General features: G+C 46.0%; 1 protein-coding gene across 1 annotated transcript; it reads right to left on the reverse strand.

Annotated features, from left to right (window-relative positions):
* Window positions 1-4,826: 4,826 nt before the first annotated feature.
* Window positions 4,827-10,127, reverse strand: T265_05307 (hypothetical protein; the record flags this gene model as incomplete). Its single annotated transcript, XM_009170290.1, has 4 exons — window positions 4,827-5,041; window positions 6,905-6,967; window positions 8,496-8,585; window positions 9,690-10,127. The coding sequence occupies 4 exons, from the start codon at window positions 9,720-9,722 to the stop codon at window positions 5,024-5,026; spliced, it is 204 nt and encodes a 67-aa protein (XP_009168554.1).
* Between the last annotated feature and the right edge of the window lie 6,461 nt (window positions 10,128-16,588).

A 16,588-nucleotide genomic window follows, 5' to 3' on the forward strand; every position in this document is an offset into this window, starting at 1 on the left:
TTCATGTGAAAGGGACAAATACACTGCTTCAGGAGCGGGATACCTAGTTGATGAAAAGTGATACAAAATCATTCGGCTGAAGCACCCTTTCGGTGCCTGTTATGCCATACGGAGATTGTACGAGTGCTGGGATAGTGCCAGGTTGCCCAAGCCTAGACAGGGGAAGTCGGGAGGCAGAGGTCGGGTTCGAACCACGGACCTCCTGGTCAACAAATTCGCGCTCTAACCACTTAGGCCGTCTCGCCTCATACAACTCTAAGCCTCCCTCAAGCTCCCATGTTGTTCTTACCAGCCGAGCGTCCAACAACTCTCCACGAGTCAACAAGATCTCCTGGCCACGACCTAATCATTACCAACCCCCAGCTGTTTCGAGCAGCCGAATCCGTTCAAGGTAAAAACTTTGAGATTCATCGCTAACCATACCGCCAAGACTCAAGAGCTAAAAAACTGTTACAAACCCCTTACAACCGTAACCGGATTACATGAAAAGAAAACCTCTACCGAATCCAATACCATTCGAGATAAAACTCAGTCACTGAGAGCTCTAGTGTCATGTCCCATGTCAACGGACACCCCCGCACAATGGGTAAGGCCATGTGCAGTTAGGGCTGATCTGAAGCGCATACACGTGGACGCTCTGTATGTTGCTGATGCAACTTCGGAATAATGAGAACAAAGGGTGAACAGATTTGGGCATCCCAAAGACCACTGACTCTAACTTGTTGATCGTGGACGAGCAAACATTATGAGACATTGCAAAAACTTACAGAGCAATGGGAAAAACACCGAAACGGCGTGGAGTTTTTGGGAAAATGGATGGTTTGGACAGCGCCACTTTTTGCTTGTGAACCGCATCGTCGAGAAAACTATTCTTCTCTCTAACTATTCAGACCACGTCCTGAAAAATGGTATCAAACGAATAGTTTTCCCAACCCACCATCACATACTAAACGAAACGACATGGAAACCTTCCAATTCCTCTTCGATTTTATTCATTCTTGTCGTTCTTTTTAGTGCAGACCACTTGCACCTTATTTCGATATGCTGTCCATTTCGTGATCAAATTTGTGCAAGCCTTCAGCTCTGTTTTGAAATGTCGTGATCGGTCAAAGTTATCTGACAGGGTTTTTTGCACCGTATTCGGTACAAATGAGGTTGCTGTGCGCTAGTGAGGTTCAGATGTGTTGTATGGGGCGCCTAGTTAGGTTGATTATTTGGTTGAATGACAGAAAGTGGGCGGCAGTATGTCAGTCACGTTGAGTTACAAAAACTGCAATTATCGTCATGTCTAACACGAACTTTGCCAGTTCTCTCAACTAGTCCCAGATTATTCCTATGTGGGTAGTCCATCCCTCGTTCCTACACAAGTCGACACAAAAGGTGAAGCACTGAAGTTGTGTCACTCTTTAGTCATACACTCAAGACGGCCGAACGTTGTCAAACTAAAAACCCCTCAAATTCGAGTCTGCTTTGATGAAAAGCACACAGACATGTCTTTTGCTTAACCGTTGTAGCGAAGTCAATAAAATGTCGGACGTCTTCCACGTCTGGAGACGTAGGCAATTTTTTGGGATAATTTCCCACTCTGGGAGGTAAACAGTCCAGTTTTGACACCGAAGATGGTGGTAAAAATAGAATTCCTCACACGTCTACGCTAATAGAATAATTCAGGCACGATTTTCTCAAAACAGCGCCATCTTATCTGATAAAAGCAAACTTTGAATTGAGATGAAACTACTTTCCGGATTTGCCACGGTTTTAAATGATATCCGAAGGCAAACAATGAGACAGACAAACTGAAGAGGGCAGGTGTCAGGTCCACTTACTGCACACCATTGTCTCCTTCAAATCGAGCGCCTTGTCTCACGAACGTCTGTGGTTGGATGACAGCTCTTCAGCGACTGTCTCGATGTCTGCTATGATGCCTATAATGAGAAAGTCTTGTGAATACCAGGGATAAATAACATGACATGTCGGATGCTCTCAACAATTTTTCCGCGCCTGTTCAACAATCCCCTTTCTTTTCTTGTGGTTCTAATTATTTTTTTAGAAATTTTCTCCCATCGATGAAGATTTCATTGTCAGCCAACCAATGCTAAAAAGACGAACATAACTGTTTCATCCTTGTTGGAAATCATCAGTGTTGCGTATCTCATAAAACTCGGAAAGCTTCGAACCAGCGACCCTCCGACCAGTGGTTTTACACTTAATCGTTTGACTACTAGTGGTTTATCAGTAGTACGATTATCTCTCAATTTAATTCAGGTTACGGTTAACAGTATGAATGTATTTTTTCAACCACGTACAAATTGGCATTTCAAGAATATCTTATCAGCTGGAACACCGGACAACCTTTGTGTGACACATTTACTTGAAATAGATCCAGGTGGGATTCCGTCGCGTCCCCGGTTACAATCAAGTTGTCCGCAAATTAGTGAAGTTAGTGAACATACACGGGAATCTCCCCGCCAAACGACAAATAACAATGGGGTGGTCTTGCATGAGGCCGCTTGGTCCGGTCAGTTCCATGTCTTGTCAAATGACCTGAAATGACCTGTCCGGTAGATTGGGGATAACGCTGACTATCGTGATGCATGCCTAGCCACTGTAACCCGGTAGAATAATGAGTTAGTGGTTTGGATTTATAAAAACGTAGTTTTTGTTTCCCTGCGGTTTGAACGCAGTGCTGATGAGCGAATCTCCCTGAAAAACACCATGATGCCTTCACACTGAGCACAGTCGTTTATTGGCCTGTATCTCTCAGCCGTAACACCCTTCCGGTGCCAAGCTACCATGCTACCCGAAGTAAGCACGAGGGCTGGGGTACTGCCAGGTTGCCCAAGCCTAGACAGGGGAAGTCGAGAGGTAGGGATCGGGTTTGAAACAGGGACCTTCTGGTCAGTAAATACGCGCTCTAACCAATTAAGGAAACTCGCCTCTGCATGCCAACCACGAGCAGGCTGCCTACCCTTTATCGTTCACACGACAGGGTAGCAAGCATTCAGTTGGTTAAGCACGCAGAGGACGACAGATAGTTACACAATGATGACTGTCTGAAAGATAGAACTTGTCTGGTACTTGAACGCTGCTGACTCGGGTTCAGGGGTGGACGGGTTTTGCGAAAGTTCGGTGAAAATTTCCTGATTCGGTCAATTGAGCATCACTGTTCATGTTAAGGTGCGTCCCATAGAGAAACAAGGTCCCACAGTTGATCCCAGTCGGTTGGAGTTTCACCCAATGCCGTCGAAAGTCTATGATCTCGTCTTTTAAACAAGAATGAAGAGTTATAAACTCCAAATCTCAGCTGTCAAAGACGCGCCGCAGCACTCAGCGACGAATGCAAAACACTGAGTGAATACGGAAAACTAAGTTCCCCGTCTTCTAATACCTGGACTGATGTGCTCTGTAGCCTGGACAATTCTACAATGATGGGAATGATATCTCATCCCTGAGGTCTCCATATAAGTCATTCTTTCACCCTCCTTATTTGCTGAACTAATGCTCATTCGTGATCGCAACGAAAGAGTATGGCACTGTTACGACGAGGTTGGACCATAGGCAGGTAACCCTAATTTTAAAATTCGACCCACCAGAATGGTGGGGAGCTTATCGTTTCTAGGTGAATGCTGCTCATGTTCGCAAAAGGATAGTGAAAAGAGAGGAGCACAAAGGCATCCAGGTTCAAGTTGTTAAGGTCGCTACGTTCCACGTTGTCTCAGCTGTTCGGGTACGTTGCAACATGAAAACAGTTGTAAGCGTTTGGAGTAGATTATGTTCCATCTCTCACTGACTTGAAGACAAGGAATCATTTGATTTGTTCAAGCCAACCTTGCTGTTGTTGTACGATAACACATTAGAAACCTGTGAATACGAATACTATCATGATGAAAAAATCATCGAGTCCCGGTGAACAAGAGTAGGAAACAAGCGTGGATAATGAAGCAAAGTTGGTCGATATCTGTGAGTTTCTCGACATTTCATACATTCGACAGGCTTCGGAGGAATCAACAGGAGCGTGTCAAAACGCCACGGCTGGAGAACAATATGTATAGGGGTTGTGTAAAAATGGAACGGGATTAGGCGTAAAGACAGACAGACAAACGGTGATAAACTGTTTGGAATGCGCTGCAACACATAGCAACTAAAGCGACGCAGTTAGCGTTGGCTAAAAGCTTCCAGTGAAGTAGAATCTTCGCGGTCTGAAGTGTACAGATTACACTACTGAATTGTAGACCCCTGCTTTGCATCAGGCTAGTTTGTGGTGTGTGTGTTGCGGCTAGTAAGTTTGCGCTGTAACCACTGAGCCGTCTCTCCCCCTGACCTTCGGACCCGTAAGATCGCAGCTTAACGACTAAGTTATCTCGAGCTCAACTGCGGTAGATCAGTGTTTTCCAAAAAGAAATCCTGTCTTTTGGACCAAGTGTCCACAGATCCCAGAAAAACCATAGTACATCCAACCTTCTCGCAGTAACTTTAAAAGACATGCACCACGCGTGCTCGCTTATATCATCTCCACATGATCCTGTCAGATTTCCACACTTGAGCAATTCCAAAGGCTCGCCAAGAAAAACCGATATATTATTGTATACAAAAAACCGCCCACCTTTACCGGGATCCACTGAGGGCTTTGTGTCTGTTTTTAGAATGAGCATCCTGACGATCGGGTTTCTTGCTTGCGTACGAGTTCTCTAGGTGGTTGAAGTTCTTCCGTGTTAGCGATGCGGAAATAAATCACTCTAATGGTGCATTCCTGACTGTTATCCGTCTGCAACACTCTGCCACCTACGCCGAACGAACAGCGAAACGCGGAAAAAAACAACTCCGTATTGTGGTAGAAAACAGTTTACTTTTTTTCGGTTCAGCAGAACCTCAAATTTTAACGGAAACAGACGTAAACCAAATTCGATTGGAAGAAAAGGTAAGAAAAATAATCACAATATGAATCATGGATTTCAGTGTGAGAGAACGAAATGGTGGAAAGCGAATTTTCTAATTGATCACTCAGATCGCCGGCTCAAAAATGTTACCTTTCTGGCGGTTTCTGTTCGAAAAAGGAAAGAATGGATCGGATGAACACGTGGCTTGGCTGATTGCGAGAACAAAATAACTGAAACTAAACTTTATAAGAACCAGACCCCCAAACTCATTGGTTCCCAGTTGCGGGTAGTGGAGTCCTTCCGGAGGTCAGGAGATGTTGCCGAGATTTCAACCGTTGTCCGTCCCTCTACAGAAAGTCTACCAACTCGAAACAAAAAAGCATCTTACAGTTGTGACTGAAAACGAGGCTTTGGGATGAAAACTAGTAAACTCGTGATTTTTTACTGAATTTCTTATAACCAGTGGGAATTGCTGTCTGGATGAGATAATTGAGTCTACTAGGAAAATTCCGAAGCGAAAGAAATCTGGGTCTCTCACTTTGCTCAAGGACTCTGTTTGAATCAGAACCCCAGTTCCGGTGCATCAGATGCAGACTTACGCGTCACAACTGGAACGTAGTTATCTCTAAATGTATACACTGAATGTCAATCATTAAAGGAGGCGGTCAAAAGCGACGGGCGGCGCACAATTTAATGCAATGTTTCCCAAATTAGTAGCATCAGTCTACAAAAAACGACGCTTGTATTCGGCCAAGACCTGGGCGGCGTACACCGATCTATGTTGCCACCGTACAGTCGACTGAAAGATGAACATCTGTTCGACGGCATTCCGTAAAATCTGTTCAGCTCGTTCAAAGGAAGCTACCGCGTCTGTTCTCAATCCAGTGTTAACAAAGTAGCTTTCATGAGTTTTAACTATCCAATAGTTCACAGGTGTATCAAACTGATGGGGCATGTTCCTCGTGTGATCATCAGCTCGATTTTCTGCAGTGCCTTAAATTGTATGGAAGTTTGGGTGTTGAGCAGTTCCTATGTCTGAGTGTTCGAATAATACTCTGAGCAGTCTAGCTGACGAGTAGGCCTGTTTTTAGTTGAAGTTAGATCTGACGCCACCCATGCTTACGTCTAGCGGGATTAGTAAAACGAGAAAGTGGGCGAAGTACATCATTAAGACGAATGGAACCCAGAATAATGAAATTATGTCGAACAGCAAATCAACCGAGTTAGCAGAACCTGGGGAGTTCTAAACGCTTGGTAATTGCAATGCAACGCAGCAAAGTTGTTGTGGACCATCACCTGAACTGATGTTGAATAGCTGGAGAGTCCACTGAATTTTCGTGAAGAGTTCAACCGTTTATCCGGAGCAGGCACGGACCATCATCATCCTCTAGGGAGAACATCCACGATACCGACCCACATCGTCCTCTCGAAATAGCCCTCCTCAAAGTTGTTGTTCCCATCTCTGTATCCAATACTGTTTAATTCATATTTCTGTCATTTCCGGATCTTACTGAATCCTTAATACTCGGATGGCGAGTGTCAACTGACGCACGTTGAAACGCTGCCAGCACCTCAACGGAAAGTTGAGGTTTTGTTTTGTTTTGTTTCACTAGGGTGCTCCACCTTTAAGATCGTGATACAATCCGTTTCAATATAAATAAAATAAATCGTTCAGCTGTAACACTCGACTCGTGCCTAGCTGCCATGCTACCCAAAGGAGGCACGAGGGCCGCCCAGGCTCCAGCCCAGAAAGGGGGAGGAGGCAGAGGTCGGGTTCGAACCACGAACCGTCCGGTCCAGTAAATTCCGCTCTAACAACTTGAGCCATCTTGTCCAAAGTGGTCATGAGGTACTTCAATTGATGAATGCCATTTTATTGGTTTCTTAGAACGGACTCACACGCTCAGGGTAGTCAGTAAGATCATCTGAGAGGTTGGGTGAAGTTATTGTCACACTACAGAACGGATATCAGCAAAATAATCTGTGAACACATTGGAACCCCTAGATTACAAAAACCAAAAACTTACACTCTCTGAACCCGCCGGTTTCTGTTCCATTTTCTCACGCATCGCCTTCAGTTGTTCAGCATCCTGTAAAATCAAGAATTTAATCAGCCCAACACTGATTTATCACACAGGTGCTTTTGTACAGATGAGTGATTACATTTACAGGTGCACAAGATAGCTGGGTTCTAGTGGGTTCTCCCGAAACTATCCTGCCCGCGAGAGCTGATTATAATTTGGGGAACCATTTGGACCTCAAGTAGCTTTGTACCATCCCTAAAGTTACAATCAAGTTGTCTGCAAATTAGTGAAGCTAGTGAACATACACGGAAATCTCCCCGCCAAACGATAAATAACGATGGAATGGAATTGCAGAAGGTCGCTTGTTCCGGTCATTTCCATGCCATGTCAGATGACCTGAAATGACCTATCCGATAGATTGGGGATAACGCTGACTATCGCGCTGCATGCCTAGCCACTGTAGCCCGGGAGAACAATGATTTAGTGTTTTGGATCTGTAAGAACAGAGTTTTTGTTTCCCCGCGGTTTGAACGCAGTGCTGATGAGCAAATCTCCATGAAAAATACTACCACACCTTCATACTGAGCACAGTCGTTTACTGGCACGCATCTCTCAGCTCTAACACTATTCCGGTGCCTAGCTGCCATGCTACCCGAAAGAAACACGAGGGCTGGGATACTGCCAGGTTGGCCACGCCTAGACAGCGGAAGTCGAGAGGCAGATGTCGGGTTCGATACACGGCCCTTCCGGTCAGCAAATTCGCACTCTAACCACTTGGGTCATCTCGCAGTGGATATGAAACACGATCGAATGACTAAGACAGTCAAGTAACTGCTGGTCATTTGGCAAAAAACCACGTGGTTAACCTACTGTCCGAATGAGAGACAGCGACTGGACCAGTGAGGCCTTTTGAAAACACTCAACTCATTGTTAAGACAGCATGTTCTAAAGATCACCTCTGCTTGGTCTCTTTCGACGATGTCCAAAGAGAACGATAACTGTACTTCCAAAAACCAAAGTCTAACAAGTTGAGATCGTCATCCGCACGGATGCAAACTGGCACAGCACTCCCTCATTAGTGCTATTTCAGAATATGAAAGCTAATTCGGTCCTATTAGAGACCACTGTCGCAGAAAGAGTCTGTACAGGCGGTACTGTACCCTTGGTATAGGAGCTTACACAGAAGGCCTTCGGACTGTAAACCTTTAGTAAGCTGTTCTCTATTAACTGGCTTCCTTTCGTGAGGCTCCAAGACACCTTCCAGACGGGTTGATGTTTACCAGTGCCTACAGTCGTGACAAGTCGTTTGCCGAATACAAACCAACTACTTGGCTAGGCCAAAAAGGCTGTCAATTCGGTAGTCTAAGTCTCTGTAGAAGGGACTATAGCAAGGATCATTACATCAAGCGGTTTCACCGATATTTGATTGACTCGTTGGTTTCGAAACACTTAAGAATGAAATACAGTAGGACCCAGACGCTAGTGTACGCGGTAACAGTGGAACATGGTACTCCAGGTTGTTTCTCAAATGTCTTTGTGCAGCACTTGAAGGACAGCATTGCAATGACGCAGACGGTATAATGAAATAATTTACCTGGCGACGAAAGTATTCATCCTCAAGTGCAGCTCCGCGTTTTCCAAGCGCTCCACCCGCTTCGCGAACAGGACCACCGGCGCCACCACCCTGCAATAATCGAGATAAGGGAGAGGTGGAAGCGGTACACAGTCAGTGTGCCGCAAAAAATAGTCTATCAACCAGTCATGCATAATCTATATTGCCCCTTTCGGAGACTACAGTTCGAATCTGTCAAATTGCTGCTGACTAGGCCTGGAGAGCCTAAAGTTTTTCCATCCTTCGTAGATCCTGTGAGTCCCAAGAAAGTCATGTCTGGAAGCCTTGAATGTAGGATCAACATAACTCTTCAGCTTTCTGTACATCCGCTCGGCTTTCTTTTCCTTGCCAAAAAAGAGACTGTTTGCATGGAGAAGTCACAGGAGATTCGGTATCCACATCTAGCAGGACCTCTTTCCTAGCTTCCACGTACAACCAAATGCGCTACGCATAATAGTAACGGAGTGCTTCTCAGTCTTGTCAAAAGTAAAGGGTCTAGGGAAGGAGCAACGTCAGTGGTGAATGTTATGAGAAATGAGTGGTTTCAAGTCGAGATTAGAAGACAGAATATGAGGGCACAATGCACATGAGATGAAAATATAGAGTGACAGATACCAGTTAATGATATATGAAAAGTATGGTTTATGTGATCACGACAAGAGTAAGGAAACATTGGAAGAGAGAAGGCCTTAGACTGCCTATATTTGAACACAGACAAGACAGGCAAGAGCACTCAATCAAGAGGAATGAGGGAGCAAAGGCACGTCACCCACAAATCAAGTTATTTTCACTGAACTAACTGCTTTCTTAAATATCAGGGAACCTGGAGGCCAATGGGTTATCAGCCTATGTGCCTAAAATGCCTCGTATGATCAAGCTAAGGGCCACAACCTACAATCTCGTCACAGCAAATGAATGATCAAATGCAGTGAGTTTGACTGCCATTTTGCCTTTTCGGGCGAAACCATCGGTCCGACTGGTTGACATGAGAATTTCGTTCACTTAAAATCTCACTGGACTTTGTCGTAAGCCCAAACAAAGGACTATGGAGTGTGAGTTCCGGTGAGTGAGTTGAGGAAGATACCGCAAGGGGAAACCCCACTGATGAAAGAATTAATATTTAGTACACCGGTGCCGCCGGAAACTGTTAAGGTTATACACTTCATGTTGACTTACTTTCCCCGCTCCGGCACCTGGCTCAGAAAACATTAGAGGGCGCTAAATCACGGTAAAGAAAAGGGCAAGCTGACGATGACGCGCAGACTCAAACAGGCTGACCACCGCTGGACTTCAGTGCGGCTGTTTAGGGTAAAAAGAAATCAGGTTTAAGCGAAAGTCTTGGGTGAAAGAATTAGCATAACCAGGATTCTAAGGATCTAGTCAAAACTTTGGTTTTGTTTGCGCGCACGTGAATCAACAGGAAATAGAGTTTATGTGGGGGATAAAGATAGAAACGATACGAAGGTACGACCGACAAGTTTAAACATCGATCCAGCCCTCAGTGTACGACTTATTCGTTATAACTATTCTGGGAAGAACAGAAAACCAAACACAAGTTTGGATTGGCAAAACATATGAGGCTGGCATAGGGTGAGCAGTGGTACCTTCCCAGACTTTAGCGTGCCATTTTTGGATAGCTGTCAGAAAGCGAGATGAAGCCCTATTCGCTGTTTTCTTGTTAGGGTTTTCCAGCAAAGTGAAGAGCAAAAGCTGGTGTTCGGCGCTTTAAATAGGCTGACAGACCATTGGTTGTGTGTATACGAGAGGTGGTCAATTGAACAGTCAGATGGTGCATGAAGCACTCTTGATCCCTAATCTAAAAATAAGTTGCTCAATAGTGAATGTATCGTCGTTTGAATACTCTGAAAACCCTGGATGAATGGTTCAGTTCAAAAAGCGCGCGATCTGAATTCCGGCTGAAAGCTGCCACAGGAGCCCAAGCTCTGCTCTTCGCCCTGCTGCACAGTAGACTAGATTTTCGTTGAATAGAAGGGGTCGATTTGAGACTTCTAGGTCAACCTTTTTCCTCGGCTGGGCAGCAGGAAGGTATCCTGTCCACACATCCTTATTCGGATGATCTGCAGCGCCAGCACAAACCCGTCGGAATTTAGCCGATCAAAAGCAGTCCGACTAAGGATCGACAGTTTGCGAGTCAGCGGGATCAGCTGCATCCTGTCTTGCAGTGAATCCAACCAGGTAAAGGGATAGTCACGCGAATAACAATCCGCTTGAACATCCAACCAGGTAAAAAGATAGTCACGTGGATAGTCACGCGAATAACAATCCGCTTGACTGAATATACCCAGTCATTGTTCGTTCTTGAAAGCTAAACCAACAAGGGTTTGAAAATCACTTCCACTAGTAGACGGTGGCTAGATGCGCATCGTACATGACCCAACCACCACAACCTGGTAAATTTCATTTTCTGTTCATCATCATTATCATCATCACCAGAGACAGCAACATCGGAGTTGACACTAATGCTTCACTGCTGTGCAACCACCCTTCTACAAGCTCTTTTTCACGCCCTTCTGCCAAGTCATGCATTATCCACATTGCGGTTTGCGTCATTCCGAAGGAGGTACAGAGAACAATACTCGTCTCGGTAGACCATGTTTCGGCATGCGTAGCAAATGACCGAGCCACGGCAATTGATGGTGCTGGATGTTTATCGTGAACGAAGTACCTGCTGCACAACCAAATACCCGCGCAGCATCGTTGCGCGTACCCTGTCAGAGGGTGAACTCGCTGATCACGGTCAAGTAAAACACTGCAGTTTCTCACCAATCGCACTCAGCGATTATAAATTTGAAGACCGCTTGGCTGCGATACTTTTTTGGTGCTTAGCTGGCATGCCTTTTCGAAGAAAGCGTGAGGCCCTAGATAATGTCAAGCTGTCCACGTCTAAGGGTGAGATGGCTCAGTGGTGAAAGCGCGAATTTACTGATAGGAAGGTCCGTCGTTCGAATCCGACCTGCGCCTTTCGACTTTCCCTGTTTAGGCTTGGGCAAGCTGGAAGTATCCCGGCCCTCGTGCTTCCTTCTGCTGCAATGGCAGTCAGGCAACGAAAGAGTGCTACAGCTGAACGATCTTTCTTGTCCATGTCTAGACAGGAACAGTGGAGATGTCAAGGTCGGGCTCGAAGAATTGACCTTCCGTTCAGTAACTTCGCGCTTTAACCACTGAGCTATCCCGGGCAAAGTGACGGCTGATTGTTTTCGCAGTATCCGAAATAGTGAGGGAATTGAGGGGCGGAGAGTGTACACTTCATCTGTTTTCCATAACGCGTTTCGGTTGTTTGCTTGTTGCATTGCAGGCTACGCAACAGATTTTGCGTATGCAGCTAGTTTGGTCACCTGTACTGATTGGGTTTTATTAGAGTATCGAGTGTTACCTGAAGGTGCTGTCTATTTTGAACACTGTATACGTTAAATTATTATATAAACACACGAATTTGTTCAGAAATCTGAGTGAAATAGGGGCCTGAACCGCATACAGGATGCGACTAGTCGAGTGCCTCTCAAATGAAAGATATTGGAGGCCTGGAAACACCACAAACGAGAGATTCAGCTGGGTTCCAAGTTAGTCTCTCGCAAAACCAAATTAGTTTGCAAATGAGTGTATGGCGCTAATATCGGATAGCTGTTTTGCCGCAGCACAATCCTGATGCTAGTGACCTCCATGGCATCAGGGGCCTCATCACGGGGGCCACCACGTGCACGGAGCCGACCACGGTTCGTTTCACTTTCAAAGAACGGCAGAAGTAATCCGGGTATCGCCCCCAAATGAGTCGGTTCGCGCTACAAGGTCACATCAACGTCCAATTCTTTAGCTCTAATGAGAGTCTAGAAAGCTGAGGAAACAACCCACGCTTCAAATTCTCAAGCCAAGGTTAATGCAAACTGTTCAAGAAAGGCACTAGGTCGTCTGACGGTTCTCGTTGCTCTACCACAAAGGTGTCTGAATAACGCCACGAAATACGCCTATGGCGTGGAAACTAAACCATAATCTGATTTCCTAAATGTCAGGTAAAACTATTCGCCTGGGTGGTGCGACTGAAGAGCTCGTGACAACTTCAGGAGTTTGTACAACATTTGTAAGTCATCATCATCTCGTTGTAAAATGCAACATTCATGTTGCTCAGTGGTTATATCCGCCAGATTTTTGTTCGTCGATGATCTGGGGAGGACGGTGTGGAAAGCTACGCATCCGAGGCGGAGGATGATATAATTAATGCGTCAGTACAAGGGGCGTCAGTGAACGTTTCGGTGGGGGGATTGAAGGGGGTGCTATGCACTGAAAACAACAGCTTGGATACATTCACAACACTAAGCGAGCAACAGTGTGGAATCTAAAACGTCTCTAACAACTGATGTATCCAACCTCGAGAGGGAGACGGTGATTACCAGTTTGCTGGTAATGGCTTTCACACTTTGCTACCAATTCATTGACTGACCTCTCCAGGCTCGTTTCCACCCATCACGTGGTTGCGTGAAAACGGCCCTCCAAAGAAACCAGCCGGCTGACATACGAAGCATGTGATTAAACCACCACAACCTATGGGGTGTAGGGAGTTCATCCACCGCGGGCGAGTTGTTCCTTCCGAAAACCATTGGACGTACTCCAGAATTACTGGTTCGGTGTCTCTACCAACCTCAGGTAATGCTCCAAAGACAAAGTTTTTCGCGTCCTCACCTCACAGAGGACAGGTTTCTGATCCAAATAACAATATGGTCGAGGTGGCTTATTGGTTACAGTGCGAATTCACTGACTGGAATGTCCGTAGTTCGAACCCGACCTCTGCCCCTCGACTTCCCCTGTATAGGTTTCGGCAACCTAGCCGTATCCCAGCTTCCATGTTTCTTTCTAGTGGCAAGGCAGTTAGGCACCGAAATGGTGCTACAGGTGAACGATGAGGCGCACCGCCGCATTGGATGTATGTAAGTTGATGTCACGTCTGTACCACAGGTGATGCAGGCTCTCAAAAGTTATTTTAGCTTTCCAATCCGGGTAGAAATATCCTTCTTGGCTACACCGCTGGAACCGACAAAGCAACCCAGTTAGACAAGCTCAATTGTCTTATACACGAGCATGAGGTCGGGGTTCAAACCCACCCAGACTTGCAGAACTCTACACTTTGCAGCTGGGAGTCGCGCGCTGAACCACAAGGCGAAATTTAGATTAACTGACGTCTGCACTAAAACGGCATCGGATTCAAGAATAGCTATATCATATGCGTACTCGATATCTGTGAGCGAACGTCCTCGGAGCATTTCGACCCCACTGGCATTAGAAACGGTGAATGCGTCTCCCTTAAGCATGATGAATCGTTCAGCTGTGACATTCTTCCGGTGAACGACTACAAAAAAACACCCGAAAGAAGAAGCCGGAGCAGCTTCCAGGATGCCAGAGCATTGACAGGAGCAGTCGAAATGTCGGAGTTGGGTTGGAACAACGTTACTCCGGACCAGTAAGTTTGCGCTTTAACCACTGAACTATCTCGTGCCTCATCCATGACCAAATCAATGGCGAAGTTGGAGGAGAAAGGTTGATGGGGACAGCTTTGTTTGACACCACTTGATATAGTGAGCTCAGGCAAGGCTTTTCGTAGACATTCACGCATCCTCGGGAGTTGGCGTACAGCGCGAGAATTTAAGAGGGGGATCTTTGCTCCATGGTGCTGTAATGGCGCCCGATGACCCAAAGAACCACAGGCGGCTCGTCTTCACATCGACCGTGCAGGTCCAGTGGGTGGCTCCAAAACTACGTCGACAAACTTCAAGGTAGAGGTCACAGGCGGAATCCCTCATCAAAACCACTTTCATGCTCACAGTTAGCCCATGCTACGCCCAGCCCCACGCGACCGAGCAGAAGACGGCTGCTTGCCGATGCAGCATCAATCACGGATTCACGGATTACTCTTCCCTGTCCAGAGCCCGTGGTGATTCGTCCGTGGTACCTGCAATGGGGGAAGAGAGAAAGGGAGGGGCACGTATAAGGTCATATGAGAAACGGGCAAGCAGATACCTTCGAGTTTCAAGTGCGTTACAAGGTTTTTGCCCAAGTTTCCCCGGTCGGCTTTGTTCTTATCGGTCAGTGGCCGTCGTTCACCTGAAAGCCAAACGCTATTGGTCGAAAGTGTGGACCCAGAAGCCAATCAATGTTCAGTATCTCCCGCATGCCGGTTACGAAGCCACATCATCGATGCACGGTGCTTTTCACTGCAAAACCTGCAAACCTGCAAAGCGTTTGTGTTAATGTTACGAATACACATTTTTCCGGTGTGACCTGCTGCCTTCTTGCTGAACGAGTGCATTTACGCTTTTCGCGATTTCTTTTAATACATAAAGAAGGACTATATGGCATTTGTGCGTTCATCCGGAAATCGAAGCACCAACGCGCCTTTGCGTTACGCAGCAGGCGGCCTGCAAGGCGAGCGGAAAGTCGGTAAATCTGAAGAACGTAGTAAGCTGAGCGTGCTTCGTAATAAAAAACAGTAACCGAAGCTCCCGCTCTTCAGTGCGGCTTGTCTAAGTAGGCAAGGGAACCATCTCGCAGTCACCTCTCATAAAGTTCCTTAATTTTGCGCGATCGGATTACGGTAGGTCAACAGTTAATGGAAGAGGGGTTTGGAACCTGCAGGGCGTTGTAGAAGTATGGAATACCGCCATGTGAAGCACGCGGCTTGTGGCCGATGAATTCAGCAAGATTCTTACTACTCAGAGCACAAGATCTACCGCCCGAAGTATCGGCCAGTTCTGTGGATTAGCGGCGGTTGTTGATTTTATGATGGCAGACAATATGCATTCGGCACTGGCAAGGTTTCGTGAGTCCGGACGTGTGCTTGTTCTGTAGTCAAGAGAAGGTCACTACAACCACGTTTGCTTCGCCAGGTGAATGTAATCAAGCCCATACGAGACTCCTGCCACATAAATGCTCCCTGTATAGAGTGACCATTGTTATCTGTTTACAACTGGCCTACGGATAGTAATGCTTTGATAATCTAGCCTGTATCTCCATCTCATTTCAGGACGTCAATAACCCGAAGAGCACTGTGCACCACTGTTTACAGCTGGCCGACGGATAGTAATGCTTTGATAATCTAGCCTGTATCTCCATCTCATTTCAGGACGTCAATAACCCGAAGAGCACTGTGCACCAAGAAAGCCAGACGCTTCCCGGCAGGACGTACATACTAGCGAAGCGATCAGTAAAATTCAACTTTTCTTCTTGTCCAAGCAGGGCCTTCAAATTTTCCTAGTAGAGATGGAGAGGCGCGCGTAGGCCACTTGATTAGGCTATCCGCTATAACCGACGTAAGTTCCATGTGGCTAGTTAATAAGACATCGTAGACCCATAGGGGCACGCTACTTGTGTGCGTCAGATAGGTTTGATCAGCTGTTCGCAGTCATGGACGAAATGGCATAGTTTGCCAGTTACAATAGAGCGCTGTTCTGCTTAACAAAAAAAACCTACAAAATCTGCAAGCCTTACATCCCTCCAACTTCCCAAGATTTATGTGGCATAATGAATGCGGCTTCGGTGATTTAAACTCGGGATAGTAATTACCAATGTCCTTGAACAAATAGTTGGCCATTCAGCCAGTCAAGCAACTATAAACAGCAAAAATTATCTACAGGAATGATACTTGCGCATACTTTGATTCCTCAGGGTTTACATACATTCAAGGAAGTTCAGTGAATTAGTTCAGCTGCAGAACCGTCTGTGTTTCACCTTTTACCGCAGTTCGGGATATCTTATCACATTTAACAGCGTATTCAAAATCGGTAGCAATTGATGACATTCACTTAAAAAAGTCACCTATGTAGATTATTTGCAGAATTAATAACTGTAAACAGACATTCTGCACCATAGAATGGTAACCCTAAAAACATTATAGCTTTCGAAAGCCCGATTCCGTTGTGCAAAAACTGAGCCAATGCCATGTCCAGAAGGGTACGAAATGTCGCCAGTCACTAGAGGCACACGCAAATTATTTTCTCCGAAACTATGGGGCTTTCGGAGTTGCGGCTTCTAATGGGAGTTAGTCTAATGCATTTGTAGCTTTCGTTGAG

The sequence above is a fragment of the Opisthorchis viverrini genome (assembly GCF_000715545.1).
Source record: "Opisthorchis viverrini unplaced genomic scaffold opera_v5_98, whole genome shotgun sequence".
Lineage (NCBI taxonomy): Eukaryota > Metazoa > Platyhelminthes > Trematoda > Opisthorchiida > Opisthorchiidae > Opisthorchis > Opisthorchis viverrini.